The sequence below is a fragment of the Neovison vison genome, chromosome 2 (assembly GCF_020171115.1).
Source record: "Neovison vison isolate M4711 chromosome 2, ASM_NN_V1, whole genome shotgun sequence".
Classification (NCBI taxonomy): Eukaryota; Metazoa; Chordata; class Mammalia; order Carnivora; family Mustelidae; genus Neogale; species Neogale vison.
Genome location: NC_058092.1, coordinates 72458828 through 72480976, shown reverse-complemented (window position 1 = coordinate 72480976; position 22149 = coordinate 72458828). Strand labels below are relative to the sequence as shown.

General features: G+C 41.7%; 1 protein-coding gene across 2 annotated transcripts in view; it reads left to right on the top strand.

The window, feature by feature from the left end:
• Positions 1 to 22149, top strand: part of ZNHIT6 (zinc finger HIT-type containing 6) — a 93313-nt gene that overhangs the window by 61196 nt on the left and 9968 nt on the right. The window contains exon 10 of one of the 2 annotated variants that reach the window (XM_044238612.1): positions 266 to 1269. The exons of the other annotated variant lie outside the window; for it this stretch is intronic. Coding sequence (XP_044094547.1) covers positions 266 to 306 — 41 coding nt within the window. The 3' untranslated portion in view covers positions 307 to 1269. Of the gene's footprint in view, positions 1 to 265; positions 1270 to 22149 lie in introns of those variants that run through there. 2 annotated transcript variants of the gene reach the window in all.

The window sequence follows — 22149 nt, the reverse complement described above, 5'->3', positions numbered from 1 at the left end:
CACACTGTGAAGTGACCATTCCCAAGTCTTCCACAGAGTCAGGAAGGATGTTGCCTCACAAAATATAATTGCTACTCTCAGACATCCTTTCTTTATTGTGGCCAGATCTGTATATTCCGGCTGCCTGGAACATGACATGGTTTGTCTGTCCCCATGAGCAGTGCTGTTGGTATGCATCGGAAGGGAGGAGAGAAGAAGGAAAAACAGAACAAGCTAAACAGAAACAGTATAAACACTTGACTGTATGTTTACTTATTTTTTTCAGTGAAAAGTGAATCTACCAAGAACATTGGCAATCAAAATTGAGCACTTCTTCTGGAGGAAGAAGGCGAAAATTCCCAGACTGTTGCAGAGGACTGACTATGCATTGACTAGCTGTCGGATGGCTGGGATACTGTCAGTGGGTGGTTTAAATTTTTTTTTTTTCTCTGAGAGTAATTAAACAATCTAAAAATTTTTTCAGAAAAGGTGTATATTCTAGCCTGGTGGACTGACTTGTAAGGCCTTTATTCCTAGCACCTGACCAGCATAGTGCTTATTTTAGTTTGGCCCAGGGTTTTAATATGCTTGAGTCCATAGGCTGAAAACTTCTTTTGTATGTTAGTTTGATGCAGGACCAAACCCAAGGATCACCTGTGTCAGCCACAAAGTTGGCAGTCTCGTTGGTAGAACCTCACTAAACATAGAAGCCATGTGACCTACCATGTAGCCACAGGAGGACTGGCCCATCGTTGCCAATCCTTGTCTTTGGGATTTACTTGTAACTCACCCTCTTGAGAGACTGAGTGGGTCTTTTTAACTTGGGTAGCATCTAGTATCACATGTAAAGGATAAATAAATACTATTAACTGCTAATTCTTATATTCAGTTCACAAAATCAGTGGCTTCTCATTGTTTGAACCCTCGGTGCTCACAAATTTGGCTCTCCTTGTTTGCACTATGAGCTGTGTCTTATTATGAATTCTGTGCCTTTCATCCTGTTCCCATTTCACTCTCCTCATTACCACACAGGAGTGTTGTGATGAGCAGTTTTATGCTGTTTTGAAACATCCAGCAATAACTAAAGAAAGAAACAATTGGAACTCTTCAAAGTGTTACTGGAATGTATATGTGCATTTATATATATACATGGCTTAATTTATACCTTATGGGCGCTCTGTATACATTATGATCTCACATACTGAAATTAAAGTTTCCTAGTTTTATTGGAATTTATACAGTTATGAAATTGCAATATGGCTATAAAAGAGTAAAAGATTATTACATCTGTGTTGCATCTGTGTACTTAATGGTTAAGAAAACAAGGATAAAATGGGACATTGGTGAATTCATTTTTAGTTTATAATTGGAATAAGTTTTAGACCAAAAGGAAGCCAGAGGCATTAATTAAAGAGGCTTGGGAAAAAATAGAAATATGAATTAATAATAAGAGGATGAGTATAGGAGAAACTTGTAGAGCACAAATACGTGTAACTTGGGGGTCAAAACTGGAGAAGCAAATCCAAAGACAATAATGCCACAAAGACCCTTAGTATAAAAGTAATAATGGAACTGTGATTCATAGAAAACGAGGTCTTGCAATTTGAGAAATAGTTATACTTCCAAAACAGCTTCAGGAATCTTCCTCATAGAGTGAAAGGTTTGTGTATAATTCGGTTTTTCAGTATTTCTGAGGAGACAACTAAATGGGATTTCAAAGGATTCCTCTTTAATCTAAAAGTAAAATTTTTTTTCTTGAAACAGGCAAAAAATCGAATGAATCGAATCAAATGTGTCACAGAATTGTTAGTGGGAAAGTGGGATAAAGTACACGCCAGGAGCATATGATCTGGATATCAGGATGGAGAGCAATTTCCTGATAGTGAAATGTGTTATGACATAGTCTCATTTCCAAGAAGAGTATTGAGTTCCATGTCTTCTAGCATTTAAATTGAAAACTGGACAACCAAAGGATTTATCCTGTGCTTCCCCCTGCCCAGGAGGAAAACAAAAGGGGGAGAACACCTGCATGATGCAGTGCATCTTTGCCATCCCTGTAGTCTAGAATTCTATTAGATTTTTCAATTATGGACTGTTCTTAGGAAAGAAATTTAGCATAGTTCCCTTAAATATAACTATCAGCTCAACTGATTAATATACATATTTATTCCCATGGGATTTATAATAAACATGTTTTTAGTAAATAACTATGACAACAGCTTGGAGGGGGTGAAGTTGGAATAATTCACTGAGCCCTAGAAGTCTGTAGTAGTAAGACTTAATTTCTTTTTTTTGAGGCCCCTCTCCATTTGGATTCTTGACAAATTCGGATGAATAAACAAGCTCCCTGACCCATGTTAAGTTCAACATACTGCATTTTGTTCACGAATTACATTTTAAAAGGAGGAAAGCTTCACCTGGCCTTCTTTATTTTTCAAACAATGATTTCAAAGGCAAGGTAGGCCTTTCATAATTGCTAATTATTATATATGGGATTAATAGCCATAAATTAGAGTAAACAAAGGTTGCACCTGTTCATATTATAAATAGGAGTTAAAGAGAGTTAGTATAATAGATATTTAAGATTCCAAAGTTTAGTTGAGCCAATTTGTTTCCCTGTAGCAAGTAGTGCGATTCAGGTTTCACAGTGTATAATGAAATGTTAAACACATAACTCTAATGCCAACAATTTTCTTTTATACATTTGGTTTAAAATGGTTGACATACACAGTGTGTTATAACTGATTTCATATTAGTCATTAAGTTTTAAGTAAAGATACCTAGTTTGCTTTTATTTAATTTATACTATTGGGTTAAAATTTATTTTCAAGTAGATATTGTACATTTTTTATCATTAACCAGTTCTTTGATTGCAGATAACAGAAACTCAACTCAGGCTCCTATACAGGGAAGTCTGGCCATGACTTCGTCCAAACACCTAGGAAGCCATCTTTCCATCTCTCATACTTAGCTCTGATCAGTGTTTTCCCTTTGTTGGTTTTCTCTTTCTGGCCAACTTTCTCTTTGTGGAAGGAGGCAGTGAGGAGAGAATGGTAGGTGGCAGCCATTGACAGTGTCAGCTTATGTCTCATAACCAAAGCAGGGCAGCAAGTTATGTAAAATTTGGGAAAGAACCTTGATTTTGCCCGCATTCAATCACATTCCGTCCCTGAGCTGATCTGGAGAGGGGTTACCCCAGAGGAAGGGGAAATGATCAGAAAAAGGAAGAGGGTAGGGAACAGGACAGGCAGGACGTTACTGAGAATACAAAACTAACAGATGTTCATTGCACCCTCTTTGAGTTTGAGTAGTAAGACTTTTCTGATTTAAAATATGGAGTAAAATTCAAAACTAACCTATAAATCCTCATTGGCTTTAACTAGAGATTTTAATTCCTACTTGATGCCATTGCTGATTTGAGTTGCCATTATAGACTTTTTTTAAAAAATACTTTTCCATTGTGTTTGACATTTTGTCGCTGCTGGTTTCATCATATGCGCATAGCACCAGTCCATTGCCATCACAGATTTGGAAACTTCTAGTTTCATCAGTACTTTGGAAATTTTGATATTGAAATGAGATTTGTATTAGAGGAAAATACTTTAAAAAAACAAACACTATTGAGGACCTAGGTGCCTCAGTCATTGTGATCCTGGGGTCCTGGGTTTGAGCCCCACATTGGACTCCCTGCTCAGTGGGGAGCCTGCTTCTCCCCCTCCCTCTACCTCTCCCCTGCTTGTGCGTGCTGTCTGTCTGTCTTTCTCTCTTTCTCTCTTTGGCAAATGAATTAGTAAAATCTTTCCCCAAAAACGAGCACTGCTTAAATAAAAGTTGGCCCTTAAATAAATTTGGGTGGATCTTACTTTGCTACAAGTGTTTTCTTTCAGCTTTGGTCAGTGAAAGCTATCTAAATTATGTGTGCGTATGTTCTTTAAAATGAACTATAATGTAATCATTTCCCATACTGGAGTATGGCCAACTGCGCTCATCTTGAACTTCATAACCGAATGCATCCTTTAGCCTTTGATGGGCTACCACACAAATCTATTGCCGGTTTTCTTTCTTGCTGAATAAAGTACTGAAACCCTTACCCATTATGACTTGGCCACCTCCCTCCTTGTGTCTCTCTCTGTGTCTTGCTCTCCCTTCCCTTTCCCCATTCCCCACCCCCACCGCCTTTCTCTCCTTTCTTCCTTTTTCACCCTTTGCCTTAGTCATGAAACAACATAAAGGTTATTACAGGGACATTCCAGGCTTCTTCCCCCTTCTGTGCCTTTCTTTCTCATTCACTCTCTCCATGAATGTACCCTACCTATTCTCTGAGACTTGGCTTGAGTAGTAGTAGTTGTGATCCTTGCATGTAGAAGTCGTAGTTAACATTCATACTGGATGTGTCTCCTAATTGTCTAATGCTAATGCCATATTGGTTATTAAATATATTTACTGTCATACTAATAATAAGAGTAAATAGCTAATATGTAGTAATAGCTTATAAAATACCAGGCACTATTCCAAGCACTTTATGTACTTGGAACAACAGTTAAGATTTCTCACAGTGGTCCAGTGAAGTAGACATGACAGTAAAGCCTGGCAGTAACGGGGGTACAAAACAAAAAATTCAGTAACATGAAACGGGTTTGCATTGTTGCAGGCTGAAAGATAGGACAGGCTGAGTTGGTACAACTAACTGTCCAGGAATTCCTAGCATCTAATTGTAGAGTCCCAAGTCCATTCTGTATTTTGGCACCACATGGTGGCAGATGGCCACCCAGGCTGAAATGTCGATGGGACAGTTCTGAGTCAGGCCTCACATCCAACTCGTACTTCTAGGCTAACAGAGCAAGTCCAGCAATCTCCTAGGTAGTTGATGCCTGTTTCATCTTATCTGAGAGGAACCAACCCACCCCCACCTCCCCACTTCCTGAGACAGCCTGTGTTTCTTTCCCCAGCTTCACTTCCCCTCTCCTATTCCTCACCTTCAGGAGTTAAAGAATTTGAGCCCACCTGCCACTTGCGAACAGGGGCTAGATGGGGAATGGAAATGATTGTGTTGGCAGCTTTACTGTCAGGATTTACCTTAAATCATGAAAAAGCTAAGCCTAGAGGCTAAAGCTTATTCTTAGGTCAAATTGCGAAATGCTAAATGTTGGAGCTTGAATATTTTCCTTCTCTTGATTCTTCTCTGTACCTGGCATTATCTTTCTTCCTGTCTAATAATCATTGGTGAAATTCTTCTAGTCTTGAAGGCCAAATCTGTGGTTGGCACTTGCATGAGAGCAGAAGCACAGTTACTGGCCTGAAGTAAACCGTCAAAGATTGGGCATTAAGATGAGGTGGGAGGAGTAGGAAACCTCTCTAGGTTGAAAGACTTTATAAAAAAGTTTTAACTTTTACAGATTGATCTCTTTGGATCTACAGCAAAACCCCTGACTGATAGGATAATATTAACAGCAAAAAAACCTAGAACTTAGCCTGATCTGGGTACCACTGTAAGTAAAACTATCAGTCATTGAATCCTCACACTCCTGTGAGCTAGGTACTCCTGTGTTTCTTTGAACCTAAAACACCATTAATGATAAGATGTGCCTTTTGTGTAACACTAAGAAAGAAAAAATTGCTGCCAGTTAAATTAATGATATAATGCTTTTCAAAAACTCAGTTTAGACTGTTTATACTTCTAGAGAGAGAACTCTTTTAGTCGTTTTATTTCAACAAATCTAACACTCCATCAATTTGTAAGACACACCATTTTGTATACCACCAGGAACGAAAAACAGAGCTCCATTGTGTGACACATCCTGACTTGAGATGGTAAATATGAAATAATAGCATGGAGTTTGATGTAATAGAGATTGAGACAAGTTTTTATAGCCCTCTGTGCTCATAGAAAAAGAAAAACCTAAGTGGAATTACTGGGTAAGGCATTCTGAAAGCTTCCTTGCTATCAGGACAGTGATCTATAGACCCAAACACTGAAAGGCTGCAGTTGTCCACTTGTGCAACCAGGAACAGCCACCAAGTCCACATATGCACAGGAAGTGACAGCTATATTATGGCTGTGGCTGGCCAAAGGCCATTTCACAACTAAAGATCTCAGAGATGTTAACAAGTGGGCTCGGAAGTCCCTTGAGTACAGTACCATCATCGCCTTTTTGTAGGATATGGGCAGAGAAACTGAGCCACAGGCCAGTCACATGCAAAGTAAAGAGATGAGCCTGGAATCAGACCCAGGCCATTGGGGGATTCAGAAGTCACATTCTTAACCTTTAGGCTATATAACCTCCCAAGTGAGCTTGGTCTGGGTCATCCAGCAACTTTAACATTTTTTGGACAAGGCCAGCTTCTTTATAGTTCGTGAAACTGCTTTGCTTGGAGCTGTTTCTCTTCGATGATGGACAGCAGACTGGGTTTCTCCTGTTATGTTTTGTTCCTCTCTGGTATTTCATCCATGGTACTCACATATTTTGCTGGTTTGGGCATAAAAACTTCAATCACTGCAGTTTGAAAGCAGCTGTTAATGCTAATGCCAGTTTCTTTCAGTGGATTCCAGGGTATTAGCCTCAGGTCTGTTTTACTGGTCATTATTAATTGTGTATTGCCTATCTGAGCGCTGCTTGAAGCACTTGCAGCAGATCTCCAGCCACTTGGCTCTCCAGGATTCCCTGGGGAAGGGGCCCACTGAGAAATGACATAAGGGCGCAAAGACAACTATTAGTGATTGTCACATTGCAGGAGGGACATGTGCTGGACATGCTGGTGACTCCAGCTGAGAGCTATTGAGCATTGCCTCTGGACAAGACAGGCTTGGGGGGTCAGGCTGGGGGGAGTTGGACAACCCCATGGGAGGAGGTACCATTTCAGGACCTACTGGGAATCGGGTATGGCTTCAGAAGTGGAAATGGGATGCTGGGAGGAAACTTATGAAGAGACCAGAGCAAACAAATGAAAGGCCTTATAAACAGGGAAATGTGAAATGTTTTCATTCTTTTTTTTTTTTTTTTTTTTTAAAGATTTTATTTATTTATTTGACAGAGAGAGATCACAAGCAGGCAGAGAGGCAGGCAGAGAGAGAGGAGGAAGCAGGCTCCCCGCTGAGCAGAGAGCCCGATGCGGGCCTCGATCCCAGGACCCTGAGATCATGACCTGAGCCGAAGGCAGCGGCTTAACCCACTGAGCCACCCAGGCGCCCATTCTTAATTCCATAGAACTAAAGCCATTTCTCATGCTCTTAACTATATAACCAAGGAGAGAAGTGCACTAAACCACTTGATTTTTTTTGTTTAAAGATTTTATTTATTTATTTGACAGAGGAGAGAGATCACAAGTAGGCAGGCAGAGAGAGAGGAGAAAGCAGGCTCCCTGCTAAGCAGGGAGCCCGATGCGGAACTCAATCCCAGGACCCTGAGATCATGACCTGAGCCGAAGGCAGAGGCTTAACACACTGAGCCACCCAGGCACCCTAAACCACTTGATTTTTAAAGGGGGAATTTTCTATCTCCCTGGGGTGGGTCATGCAGGGACTATCAAATGGTGGTTTAGTTTTTAACTTCAGAAAGACTTCCCTCGTCCCAGGTTTCTGCTAAACACTCAAAATTATTTTTACTTTGAGAAGAAACTGTCACACAACCACATCTTGGTATCATGATTTCTTTTGGCTCCTTGAACAGTTGATTCTAGTTTAAGTCCATATGGTAGAAGTCTGTGGTGCGAAGATAGTCCCAAAAGCCCAATAACTTCTTAGTTTTCCTAGAGTCCTGTGGTCCTACTCTTGACTGCTGCCCTGTGTTCCTAAAGAAAAACAGTAGGGTCTAGTCTCTGTGTTTTGAAGTTTTCAGTGGCTGGTTAACCAGATGCCAGGATGCTGTGCTTTCAGGCCCCCACCAACACAGAGGATACAGCAACTTTTTCCATGTTCCTGACAGATTGGAAGGTATTGTGTGTGTGTGTGTTTTCACATTCTCTGCTTCAGATCTCTCCCTGGAAAGGTTGGTCAGTTGTTCAGCCAATGTCTTTGACCTCTGCAGCTAGAGGAGCTTAGAAGCCTGTAAATAGTTTCTGCCGCATTTGGACCCTCACAAACAAAACTTCTAAGCATTGGAAATGGAAAACTTGAGGTGAAGATTGCCAACTGAGAGCGGGCATCCGGTCTCCCCTGGACTGAATTAATGGGACTCTATAAGAAGGAAGTCACTGTTCTTGGCTGACCTATGTGTGGACAGTCAAAGGAAGAACACGATCCAGAGGTTCTTTTCTCACTTTCCTAAGTGGCAAGGGGAGCAGTTGTGAAGCTTGACTTGGTTTTCTTTCTGAGAAATCAGATTCTCTTTTTCTTCCCAAACTTGGGTGCCCCTTTGGAGTGAGAGGGCAAGCATATATTTCAGTGTGTATCATGCATCAAAAAGTACTTGACTTGAAATTCTATAATGTAGCCCACCCAGAAGTACTTCATTATCATCTTTAATCTCCTACAGTCCCATTTTGTCTTTCTCCAGAGAGTAGTAAGGAGTCTAGAAAGCTGAGGCCAAGTGATGGTGCAAGTATGGGTTATAGTAAATGGTATAGTAAAAATCTGTTGTTTGCTCCCTGACATGCATCCCCCTTCTTTCTGGTAACCATACCTTGAGTTCCTCTGGGAAACTGCCAGCTCGCCTTTGTTCTCAGCCATCTGGTTTGGATGGGATTAAGCCCAACCCTAGCTCCTGGAAGTTTTCAGCAGCCTAAATAATAGATCAGAGTATACCACTCCTGTGACCACATGTTTGGTTCCAACTGCAGGTGGCCGGAGCTGGTGCAATCCGAGGGAGCTACAAAACAGGCAGGGCATGGACTCTCCCGTGCTATAAAAATGTAAGGCTGGAAGTGGGCTAGCCTGTTTTGCTACTGTAAGGAGAGACAGCCTGAAGCCAAGCCATCCACCCCTGTGGAGTGTTCAGTTGTACTAGCCAATACATTCCTTTTCTTTTTCCTTATTCAAGTATTTGTAAGTTGGATTTTCTGTCAACTATATCAGAATTGGAAGCCAGGAAGTGAAGTGTGGCAAACTGTAGACCCTTGATTATGGAATTGGCTGAATCAGGATTGTGAGGAGAGCCTATGCCCTGGACTAGAGTGATCGCAGGGATGACATTCGTCCCTAAAGGAAAAATAATCTTAACTTTCCCTATAAGGGCATTTTATGGCGGTTGCACACAGCTCTTTTGTGACGTTCCATTTATAGAACTTGGCCACATGGCCACACCTACTTACAAGGAAATCAAAGGAAGTCTTGATGCTGGGTAGCAATGCAATTGACCAAAAGTTGTGGCTCTCCTCTAAGGAGGAGAATTAAATGGGTATTGGAGGACAAGGTAGAGTCTTTACTATAGTTGACCATTAGCAGTTTCTGCTTTGTGATACTGGAATAGTTGGTTTTTCCATTGTCTAGTGTATATTGGGACCTGTAGTTCTCCCTGGGCTGCAAAATTAAAGGACTTGGACAAAAAAATTCAGGCTGTAGGATGGATTGATTATAAGTTGAAGCCTTTGTAAGTCTCACCAGAAGGAGAGATTTACTTTGAAACTAACACCTTTAAAAACTAAGCAAACATAAAATGGAAATGCTTTCTGCTTGTGTAGTTCCAAGCAGACTGAGGGAAGTAGTCGGGATCCTCAATTGAATGGAAAAGCCACATTTCTTCCTACAGCTAAGTTAGTTCAAGCAAAATAGGAAGATGGGAAAGGACCTGGAATAAGTGTGATCTCCCAAGCCTCTTCTAGAATCTTCTTATTATACCCTCCCAACCTATCCAAAGGGACATCCTTGCCTTTCAAAAAGATGCAGCTGGTGTGCAGTCCTCTGGCATAGTAGCTGTTCCTCTCCTCTCTGGGTCATTGTTTTGTATTCCCCCGCAGACAGAGGCCAGTATGGAAGGAGAAATCCATAATTATAACCATCCCAAACCTGTACTGTAAATGAAAAGCTATTGTAATTAGCTAGATCTGTACTACTAACCCATGGAATTGACCAATGTATTAATCAGGGTTCTCTAAACAGAACTAAAAGGGTGTACATATAGAAAGAGAAATAGATTTGTTTTTTTCTTGTCTTTTAAAAAATATTTTTATTTAAATTCCATTAGCCAACTTATAGCACATTATCTGTTTCAGGTGTGGTGTTCAGTAATTTATCAGTTGCATATAACGCCCAGTGGTCATCACATCATATACTGTCCTTTATGCCCATCACACAATTACCCCACCTACCTCCCCTCCAGCAACCCTCAGTTTTCATAGTTAAGAGTCTCTCATGGTTTTTCTCCTTCTCGGAGGACTTCCCATTCTGTTTTCCCCTCCCTTCCCTACAGTCCTCTGCCCTGTTTCTTATATTCCATGTATGAGTAAAACCATCTGATAATTGTCTTTCTCTGATTGACTTATTTCATTCTGCATAATACTCTCCAGTTCAAAATAGATTTATTATATGGAATTGGCTCATGTGATTATGGAGTCTGACAATTCTAGATGTGTATGCAAGGTGAGACAGCAAGCTAGAAACCCAGGGGAGTGATGTTTCAGTTCAAGTCTGAAGGAATGTCCTAGTTCAAAGGTGGTTAAGGAAGACAAATTCTTACTCTGGGGGAGAGTCAGCCTTTTTGTTCTTTTTAGGCCTTCAGTTAATTGGCTGTCACCCACCTATGTTGGGAGAGCAATCTGCTTTACTCAGTCTTCTAATTTAAATGTTACTCTCATCCAAAATACCCTCACAGAAGCATCTAGTATAATGTTTGCCCAAATATCTGAACACTACCGGGCCCAGTCAAGTTAACACATAAAATTAAACATTTCAACCAAAACACACAGATGGGAGCCAACTAAAGTCATGACGGTGGCACCTGGGTGGCTCAGTAGGTTAAGCATCTGCTTTAAGCTCAGGTCACAATCCCAGGATCCTGGGATCAAGTCCCATATCAGGCTTCCTACCCTATAGGAAGTCTGCTTTTTCCTCTGTTCCTTCCCCTACTCATTCTCTCTCACTTGCTCTCTCTCAAATAAATAAGATCTTAAAAAAAAAAAAAAAAGTCACGAGAGATTCATATCACAGAGAAATCCTCAGTGACAAAAACGGTTACCCAGGGGCACCTGGGTAGCTTAGTGGGTAAAAGCCTCTGCCTTTGGCTCAGATCATGATCCCAGGGTCCTGGGATCGAGCCCCACATCCGGTTCTCTGTTCCGTGAGGAGCCTGCTTCCTCCTCTCTCTCTGCCTGCCTCTCTGCCTACTTGTGATCGCTGTCAAATAAATAAAATCTTCAAAACAAACTAAAATAAAAGTCTCTTTAAAAAAAAAAAATGGTTGCCCAACCCCTAAACAAGTCCTCAGAGTCCCGTCCCCCACCAGCCATACATTCTAGTGTGACAGCAACCAGCAGTGGCTTCTAAAGCTGTATGATCCTCTAAAGAGGTTGGACAAGGGAGATCCACTTGGAGAGTGAAATTGAGACAACCCCAGACCTTCACTTCACTGCAAGAGAGGGAGTCTTTGCCATTTCTGTCCAAAAAGATTGTAATATGTGTGAGGACTGATGGCCACTGGATGTTTCACATTCTCCCCTCTGCAATTTGGAATTTTTATTGCAGTTCTGTTTTCTCTCTCCTATTATATATAGGGTGTGGTTAAGCTCACTCTTTGCCCACAGATCACTGAACCATGAAGAGTTACTTGACATGATTTGCACATTGACATAAATATTGGACTTGGATCTAGCTTTAGTAACTGGATGAGCTCTTATATTATCTCCCTTTGGGAAAGGAATGTGGCCTGGATGTTTGGAAGCTGTGGGATGATGTTAGGTGGCCAGAGTTTGGACTCTCCAACATTGCTTAGTCCTTGTATCTAATACTCCACATTTCCTTTGAGAGCTACTTGTCCTCATTCTGAGCTGTATGGTTTGGCTGGGATTGATACCCATCTCCCCATTCCACCCTCTCAGCCAAAGTAATTGGTTCAGGAATGGGCATGTCAGTCCATTCGAGGGTGGGCCTCTGGCTTTTCACTAGGAATGCTAGAACTCTATCTCTCTTCCTCATTGGGCTAACTTACATGGGAATACGTACCCATATATGGTGCCACAGGAGAAGGCAGCCCGAGAATCAAACTGGAAGTGGAGATGAGAGATGATCCTAGTAACATTTTCCTATCATTCTGCAGTCCTTCTGGCATGCTTAACTTTCCTCATTCCAACTGCAGCAGTAACAATTTCCCAAGTGATAGAATGTGAGGAAGTTCAAATGAGCACCTCCTGTTAGTGGTTTTGTCATCTTTTCCAAACAGCTCTTCTCTTCGGTTACCTCCAACATGTGTGGTTCAAGTCTGCAGAACCATAGAATCGTGGCATCTGATGCCTAAAAGGATCATAGAGATCAGCTAGTCCAGGGCCTCCCAAGGTGCCTGAGGAGGTAAGCAAAGTGATTTTTAGGTGATTCATGAATATTTTTTATTTTCATAAATATAATTATTATGATGAATCCTAGTAAAGTATAACCAGTACTTTCACATCAAACTGTGATTTCACAGGTTTTATGTAATGCTTTTACTGAAGGGGAAATTGAAGCTTTGAGAGATTAATGGCTTCTGTAGGGATTGCTCAGACGGTGAAGGAAGGGTGAGAAGAGATATTAAGTGTGGAATCTGATACCTGGGAGGGATCCTGAAGATCATGGAGCCACTTCCACACCCTCACCCACCTCCAATGTCAGAATTCCCTCCACAGCATCTCTCACAAAGGGTCATTCAGTCTCTGATTACCCCCACAGATGGGAAGCTTCTCTCCATTTGAGGTAGCACATTCCATTTTGGCAGTTCTGAGAGTTAGAAAATTCTCCCTTAAGAAAGCTCTCCCTTACACTGCACAAAATCAGCCCCTTGCAGTTTCTTTCCATTTGGCTCCAATTCTTCCATCTGAATCCACTCCCCACATTTGAATGTTTGAGTCAGTTACTCTGCCCGGCTCCACTTCTCCCTCAACACATACACATGCGCACACATGCACTTAAATTTCATGGAATGTGGTTTTGAATCACGCTGTCATTTTCTCATTCTTTTTTAATTTAATACTCAAACATCTTTATTGTTACTACACCTGTGTGTCTAGAACATTCCTTACTATATAGGCAGCAAAGACTAAACCAGAGTTCTCCCACCCTTTGTCCTAGACTTCATGTCTCTCTTCAGGCTGCCTGAGATTACCACATCCCATGGCAGACCACTGAATGACAGTGTCCATCTTCTTTTTTAACCATCATTCCTTAATCAATAGCCTGACTGGTGGAACCTCAGTGATTTGTAATTTATTCCTACTCCTTTTCATTTCGGTCTGTTGAGATTTTTTTTTTTTTTTAATCTTGATTCTATCAGCAATTTTATTAAATCTGGGAATACTAGGGTGCCTGGGTGGCTTTGGTTAAGTGTCTGCCTTCGGCTCAGGTCTTGATCGAGTCCCATGTTCGACTCCCTGATCAGCGGGGAGTCTGCTTCTTTCTACCCCTTTGCTCCTCACCCCTGCTCATGCTCTCTCTCTCTCTCTGCTCCTTCCCCCACTCATTCCCCCCCTCTCTCAAATAAACAAAATATTTAAAATAAATAAACGAGTAAACAAATCTGGGAATACTAGAGTATGAGGGCTTCACTTGAAACAACAAAAGTAGTTTCAGGAGACATATAAATGTAGTAAATGACTAAAATGATAAACTTAGAGAACCTAGGATTCAAGAGATTTATGTAGACTGAAAATATTAATGGATTTAACATAGATTAATGAATGATAAATAGGTATTTAGGAGGAGCGCCTGGGTGGCTCAGTGGATTAAGCCTCTGCCTTCAGCTCAGGTCATGGTCTCCGGGTCCTGGGATCAAGCCCTGCATCGGGCTCTCTGCTTATTGGGGAGCCTGCTTCCCCCTCTCTCTGCCTGTCTTCTCTGCCTACTTGCACTCTCTCTCTCTCTCTCTCTGTCAAATTAAAAAAAAAAAAAAATCTTAAAAAAAAAAAGGTATTTAGGAGATTATTTGATTTTCTTAATACAGTGTCCTAGCCTTGTCTACCTAATGTCCCTGCTGGTCAATATCAGAGGCAGAACATTGAGTTACACTAGTCAAAGGTTTCAAGATAGAATTTCTTACTAGTTTCTGCCTGCTACAGAAACAAAACTATCTTTGCCCCTGAAGCCTATCTAGTATACTGATAAAAGGAACTGGTTTGAGAGTTAAACAGAACTGAGTTCAAACCATGACTCTATGATTTACTAGTTATATAGCCTCTTACAAGCTATATGGCCTCTTTGAGCCTCAATTAACCAAGGAAACATTATGGTATCCATTTCAGGGTTATAAGAATTATATAAGATACATATGTAGCATCTGGTACATGACAGACTTTCAGTATACTGTGGCTATGATTGTTCCTAAATCTATTGATACATAAAATAATAAGAAAAATTGAAAATAAAAATTAGCCCATGAAGAATGGAGCTACCCATCATGATCTTGTATACTTTGGTCAGTTTCTGTCCTGAAGAATGGCAGTCAGGATACTCTGTTAATTTGGTGAAGAAAATTCCTAACCCTCTTACGGCTTCCATGTTGGAAGGACTGGCGCTTTGAGGGTTCAGGGATCAGCTCGGACGAAGGAGCCAGCAGAAACCATCTAGAGCTGTTTCCTTCACCAGTGGGCTAAACACTCTTTGGAAGCCCTGGGGTGTCTCTGTCATAAGGAGGCCAATGACCCTGAGTGTCCCCTCTAGAGGCATCAAAGTCCTTCTAGACTTGCCATCCTAGTGGCTTTGAGAGACTAAAAGACTTAGCGCAGAGACAGAAAAGTAGCAGTAGATGGGTTGTTTCTCTCCCAGTGTATTGCTTTTTTGGGATTTGCCATTCTACCTGAATACAGTTTTAAATCTAAGAAGTTACTGGATACATGTGTCTGGGCAGGCACAGGCTTCTAAGGATTGTGCTTTCAAACACTGGCAGGGCTTACCAGAGTTGGGCAGAGGTAGCCTCATCTGATCTGAGGATTACTGTCAGGCAGGAGGGGTTTAAAAATTTAAGTCCCAGTTTTTTCCCATGCAGGAAAACACCTGGCTTCCTACCCTGTGAAATAGATGGCTTCAGTTGGCTTCCTTCTTGTTTCAGGTTTTTTGTCTTTATTTTTGTTTTTTTAAGATTTTATGTATTTATTTGACAGAGAGAGATCACAAGTAGGCAGAGAGAGAGGAGGAGGAAGCAGGTGCCCCTCTGAGCAGAGAGCCTGATGTGGGGCTCGATCTCAGGACCCTGGGATCATGACCCAAGCCAAAGTCAGAGGCCTTAACCCACTGAGCCCCACAGGCATCCCTGTTTCAGGGTTTTTTAAGAGTTTTTCGATGTAGTAAGTTTTCTTCTTCTTCAACAAAAGAGTAATCAGTGCCTAGCTATCCGTCTACTGGCCCCACTCTTAAGACTTGCAGAGCCTTCCAGATGTATCCCTTCTGGTAACCCCATGATTTACACCACTTCCCCCGACTGCCATTCCTTGAGGATTCAGTGTTCCCTTCTTGTGACAGGAGTAGGAACAGACTCTTGAAGGTTTTATGGTATTTAATTAGTCATTTATCTCTAGTCATTCAAAGCTGGGGTGTGCATGTGTGTGTGTGCATGTGCACAGGTGCATTATGCCCTTTGCCACGTTGGTGGTTGTGTTTCTTTCCCATTTGCTCAAGGTCACATTCAGAGTCTTTCCTCCCTGAGGGGGGGTTGCACATTCATCACTTAACCTTCCTCTCATTTCCTTCTGTTAGGCTCACATAGCCCTTCCTGAGATATTACCGTTTTTCCATTTCTTCTTTGCTCCCTCCTTTCTTTTAATAACTCTGGGAGACAGGGAGGCACCTTGTAAAGTTAATTTCCTCTGAAGCATTCAAAGCAAAGGCATCTCTCAGCCCAGACACCACCACCCCTCTCCACCCCTCAGCGACAACACACTCCCCTCCTCAAAGCCTTAGTCACCCTGGGTTGTGCCCGCCGCCCAGGACTCTCCATGCCCGGGCTTCATCTCAGGGGCACAGTGAATTGCTCTGTCTAGTGACTCTTTGGTCTGGGTGTGGGGACCCTAGTTGGGAAGAATCTCCCCATTTATTTGCTCTGTTTCCTCCTCCCCTTTTGCACTGCCTCACTGCGCTCCCCCTCTTCACTGCTTTCTGCTTCTCTCTGGTACTTTCAGGACTCAGGGCCTGGCTGCCTGCCTGTCCCGGGGATGGCATTTCCTCTTCAAAGGTCTGTGGCCTCCGCCACCCAGCTCTACCGGGCACACAAGTCTTTGGAATTACTGTGGCTTTTGCTGCCTGCCTGCCTACTTGGAAGGCAAGGACAGTTTTTTAAATACTCCTTTGGTTTCTTGGGGTGAAGCTTTCCTCAATCCTGTTTTATTTATGTGAACATGATCTGTGGCTTTTCAATGTTTGCTTTTGAATGTTTGTGTTAATGGACTAAACTGAAAGCGTTTCCTCTTACCGGAGAGAGGGCCGGCACACAGCTGGGGGCCAGGCTGCTCAACTCAGGCGAAACTGTCCCAAGAGGAACAAGTTGCCAGCCAAGGAGGTCTGGAGGCTCCAAGAGGAATTCACTGAGGCCTTCGTGGGCAGCCGCGGTCAGAGCAGGGATCATGCACTAGGCTGCAAGGCTCAAGCGATTCCTTAGATTAACAGGGAGGGCTAAACTGGAGACACTTATATTTTCGCTGAAACATTTTTTAAATTGTGCATGTATTTACCAAGCCTCTGTGTGGCTTTCAGCAGCTTAGGTGTCTCATCTTTCGCGCATATTCCCAGCCTTCTGGGTCTCTTCCGGCAATATTGAGAACTCCAGCTTGATCCCTGAATCAGCTGTAGGTGAACCATCATCTGAAAGAGCACACAATCCTAGCCCAGCTTGCTAATGTGCTTCCTGTGTATTTCTTTACTCTCTTTCTCTCTTTCTGGTACCTCAGATAGAAACAGAAACAAAGACCCAAAGGATGCGGCAAGCGCAGTTTTTCATATCCAGTGACTGGATAACCTTGCACTGAAGTGAGGGAGAGAATCAGGAGAGGAGCAACTGGGACCACACTGTGTGGAGGGAATGCCGTCTTCAAATCTGCCATGAGGAATAGAGTAGAAGGCAGGGGCTCAGTCAGGGCTGAGCTCTCCTCAAGGGTTAACCCCACCATCCCACCACCACCAGTCCATAGCCTGTATAGCCTGGGGTCCAATGGCCCTGGAAATCTGTAAGCCCTTGAACTAAGGTGGGGCACCTACCTGGACAATTTGTGTGAGAATATGGGCATGACTGAGGAACACCTCTTTCTCCAAACAAGATGGACAAAGCAGAACTAATGGAGAGTCTTTCTATAAGCTGAAGCAAATGGTGGATCTACCAGGACCATTGCCTCATTTATTAATCTTCTCAAATGAAGGAGCTGGCCATTGTTACAGTCTATAGAATGAACTGCGGCAGAGAAGACTTGATGTGGGGCTCCATGGGATACAGAAGTTACAGTTCTTGAGGTAGAATATTCCAGGGTCTCTTATTTAAACGATGAGTTCAGTGTTGGTGACCCGCTCTGTTCAATTTACACCTTCTCCTTAGGCAGCGTCTTCTAACTACTCGGCTTCATGCCGACTGGTAACTCCATATTCTGAATCTCTCTACTGAACTTGAGACCAGACACCTAACCTGAGATGAGAATCACACATGTACTCAGTGTGACCCACAGCTAATTTATCCTTTTCTCCACCTGCCTCTAACCAGCTCCTCCTGGGCCACCCACTGTCACCTCTAGTCATCCAGTTGCTCATACCAGAAACAGAGTTATCTTTGTCTCTTTCCTATAATACCTTAATCACCTAATCCTCTTCATTCTACCTCCTAAATATCTGTTTATTCTATGCGTATCTCTGTATCTCTGTGACCACCAAACCAGTTTAGGCTACTGTCTTTTCTTTTCTAACTACCTCATTGGTCCTCTGTCTGGTGTCTTGGCTTTTGTTCTTGACCCTTGGAATCCACTCTGTCTACACAGCATACCTAAATACCTAAAGTATAATCTGATCATATTTCTTGCCTGCCCAAAACCTTTGAGTAACTTTCTGTTGCTTTTCAGATAAAGTCCAAAATCCAAATTGCAACCTTGCTTACTCTTTGCAGCCTCATCTGTTACCAGGATAGAGACCCTGTCTTTCCATTTCATTGCTGCTCCCTCAGCACCTAGAACAATGTCTAGCAGAAGTTGGCTCTCTATAAATAGTCATTGTATGGATGAATAAATGAATAAAGAGAATTCCTGTGCATTTAAGGATAACCAAGGAGAAGGAAGAAAGTGAAGACCAATATTAAAACCTCTCGGGGAGATGCCAGTCAGTTAAGTGTCTGCCTTCGGCTCAGGTCATGATCCCAGGGTCCTGGGACTGAGTTCTGCATCAGGCTCCTTGCTCAGTCGGGAACCTGCTTCTTCCTCTGCCTGCTGCTCGCCCTGCTTGTCCTCGCTCACTCTTTCTGACAAATAAAATCTGAAAAAAAGAAAAAAAAAAAAACCTCTCAGGTTTATTGTTCTTACTCTAAGACCTAAATATTTTAATCCCAGACCTGGGAAAGTGGAAAGATCTTGAACAAGCATTGCACAAAATGTAACGAATAGGATGGTCTCCATTTTTCTGCCCCATAGGCTCCCCTTTTGGATGTGAGGAGCATGCTGTCTGTCAAGATTATCTGTATGACTGTGGGGACTGGGCAGGTTTACAAGGTGAAGGGAAGAAATGATGATTGAAAAGTTGAGTGTAGGGGATGGTTTTGTTTATTTGGTTTTTAGCTAATGAGCATCCATTTCACTTCCTAACTGGACTTCAGTTTCCTTTTGAAGAAGGATCTCTTTCCTGTTGGATTCAGTTAGGTTTGTAATTAAGAACCTGCCCTCCCTTGAGGCCCAAGTTAAGCCAATAAAATGCTTTATCCCTAGAATTAGACTCTTGGGGGTGCCTGAGTGCCTCAGTTGGTTAAGCATCTGACTCTTGGTGTCTGCTCAGGTCATGATCTTGGGGTCATAAGATCAAGCCCCCTGTCAGTCTTCATGCTGAGCATGGAGCCCTGCTTGAGATTCTCTCCCTCTGCCCCTTCCCCTGCTCGCATGTGCTCTATCTCTCAGAAAAAAAAAAGAGAGAGAGAGAGGGGGAGAGAGGAAATTAGCTTTTAAGCATAGAGATCAAGAAACTTAAAAAAAATTTGCTGTGTGGAAGTGACCTTCCAGCCATACCATGCCTGCTGTGAGACCACCATGCTGTTCCTGGGGGCCCAGTCATCCATTAATTAACTCAATAGTGGGCTCCCGGTAATTATCTGATAAGTTTTTCTTTCCATAATTTGGTCAGAGTTGTTTCTGTTACATACAACTGTTACTATAATAATGGTGGTACAAGGGAACATTATCAGAATACAATTCTGACATCTTTTAATGCTTTGGACCAAAGCCATTAAGTGAATTCAAGAATAAACACCAGGTACAATTTGACCTTAGGAGTTAAATTATGACTGACTTTCCTAACATGGAAATGTATAACATTCACATGTGCATCTTTATAAGGGTCAGTAGCTCAAAATATCACTGTTTTGATGATCATCTCTATGAAAAAGAAATAAACCAAAACCCCACCTTCCATTTTGTCTTTCATTATAGCCATAGTAAAAGGAAGGACTAAAAAGGATGATCAATCAGCCTTACTACTGGCCAGACAAAGACAAATTAAAATAAGTACCACGCTGTTGTCAGTCAGTTCTGCCAAAATTTTAAAAAACTGGCACTCTCCATTGTTGATGAGAAAGTGAACAAAGGGTACTACTCTTTCATAGTTGGTAGAAGTGCAAATTGGTCAATCTTCCTGGAAGGCAATTTGGCAGGGCCTATCAAAATTTAACCCATACATACCCTTGATCCAGCAGTTTTCTTTAGAAAGAAAAACAGCAAAAGGATACAAGTATAAGAATGTTCATTGTGACATTAATTTGTACTATCAAAATATTAGAAACAACTTAAATGTTCCTTAATAGGCTGAATGGATTACAGTATAGTTCTGCTAACTCATGATTCTTTCAGGAGCCATTATAAAAAATGTGGTTGTATGCAGGTAATAGAAATAGAATCCATAATATTTTAGTAAGTGCAAAAAACAAGTTACAAAAAAGTGAATAAAAATTCTTTGAGGGACGCCTAGGTGGCTCAGTTGGCTAAGCAGCTGCCTTCGGCTTGGATCATGATCCCAGCGTCCTGGGACTGAGTCCTTGCTCAGCAGGGAGCCTGCTTCTCCCTCTGCCTCTGCCTCCTATTCTGTCTGCCTGTGCTCACTCTCTCTCTGACAAACAAATAAATAAAATCTTAAAAAAGAAAATTCTTTGAAAAACACAAAGCTGTACATAAACTTTGTGAGTATATGTATATATGTATGTATATATGTCTCAGTATGCATAGAAAAGATTGAGAAGTGTCCAACTGAACAGTTACTGACTCTTGATGAATGGGAGAAGCAATGGAATGGGAGGTAAAAAAGAGCAAGTTTGGTTTTATATTTTATATCTTTGGTATTACTTGATTTTTTATTGCCTTTGTGTTACTTTTATAATTTAAAAAAGTTGAATAACTTTGTCAATTTAAAAAAGAACAAAAAAATGAATAAAAACATAGAATGCAAAGAAGTCATCAGAAACCAAAGTAACCTTTCCAAAGGTTTTGACCCACTTGTCTAGACAAGAGTGTAGTTGAGCCCAGTAGGTGGAAGCTGAGGGACAAGCTATACCCAGGACACAGCCAAGTTTCTGTAAGAGAACCACCCAGCCAGGCCCGAGGAGCTCCTCCTGGAAGCTTTACCCTGGACCAGGTGGAAATCACCCCCTACAGGAATTAGAATTGCACTTTTGATTGTTTTTATTGGCTCTGACCCTTCTTACCTTGAATACCTCCTTCTTTTGTTCATGAACATTAATTTGTCATCTTGTTTATGGCTGAAGCAAGATTCCTGTCTATCTAATGAAGTTAATGATTCTGACGTGAGTGTCTAACAGACAGTAATTAGAACCTCTTTGGCTCAAGGAGATGGCATAATACCACCAGGTGCCTGCTTTTTGTGCTGCCTTGTTTGGGCAGAAAGTTTATTTATTTGTATTCTACTTTATTCCAAAACACATTGTAGGTCAAATATACTGTTTTTGTTTTTAAATCAGAAAATGCTGAATGAAAGAATAATAAGGGTATAAAAGCAAGATGAAGCCAACAGTGAGGTTGCCACACAGGCTACATGCTTACCTACAGTATTATGTACTTAATCTGGTTCTGAGTTTCTAGTGGCCAAGGTAAAGTGGACAATTCAGGTACAGAATTAAAGTGATAGTCTTTGTTTTTCTGAGCAATGAAAAAAGATTTCTCAGTGAGGATAGATATATACATATACATACATGCACATATATGGGGTGTAGGTTGCTGAGAAGGAATGTATTCTACTATAGTCTCGTGGCCTTGAGAGTGAATCCTGACTAATGTCAGTTAACTGATGGCCCTTTTCCAAGGCTGCAGTAGTTTCCTTCTTTCAAATGAACCTTGAGTCACTTTAACACCTTGAATTGTTGTCCCTCCTCTTCAAAGGAATGCTTGTCCCTTCTCTCAAAATCATAAGCCTGGGGAAGAATGCTACTTTGTTCAAATTATTCTTGATTATTTTGGAACTTCCTAAAGCTCCTGTCATGTGGTTCCAAGTTTAACCATAGCCACTTTGGACATGGTTTTGTTTCCACAGTGATGTGTGTCAGCAACCACAGAGTGAGCTTCTTGTATTTTTATATCAATATGATACCCTTTGTTTATTTGTTCCTCAGAGGTTTCACTTTCGCTTATGTAATGGGCTATGGCATTTTACAGTCATTACCTCATGCTGGGATCTCCTTTTTCTTTGTACCTCCTGATGCGTCATATTCTTGACTTTACTCCCTTGGATCTCTCAGATACAATGCTCTGAGCTGGTGGGTGGGAGTGGGTGGGAGCCAGATTGTAGGATGACTTCTCCACCCTTCCTCACACAAGAGCTGCTTAGGTTTGTCACCATGCTGTTTTTGTACTCAGTCTTTTGGCATCTTTCAGAATGCAAACTGG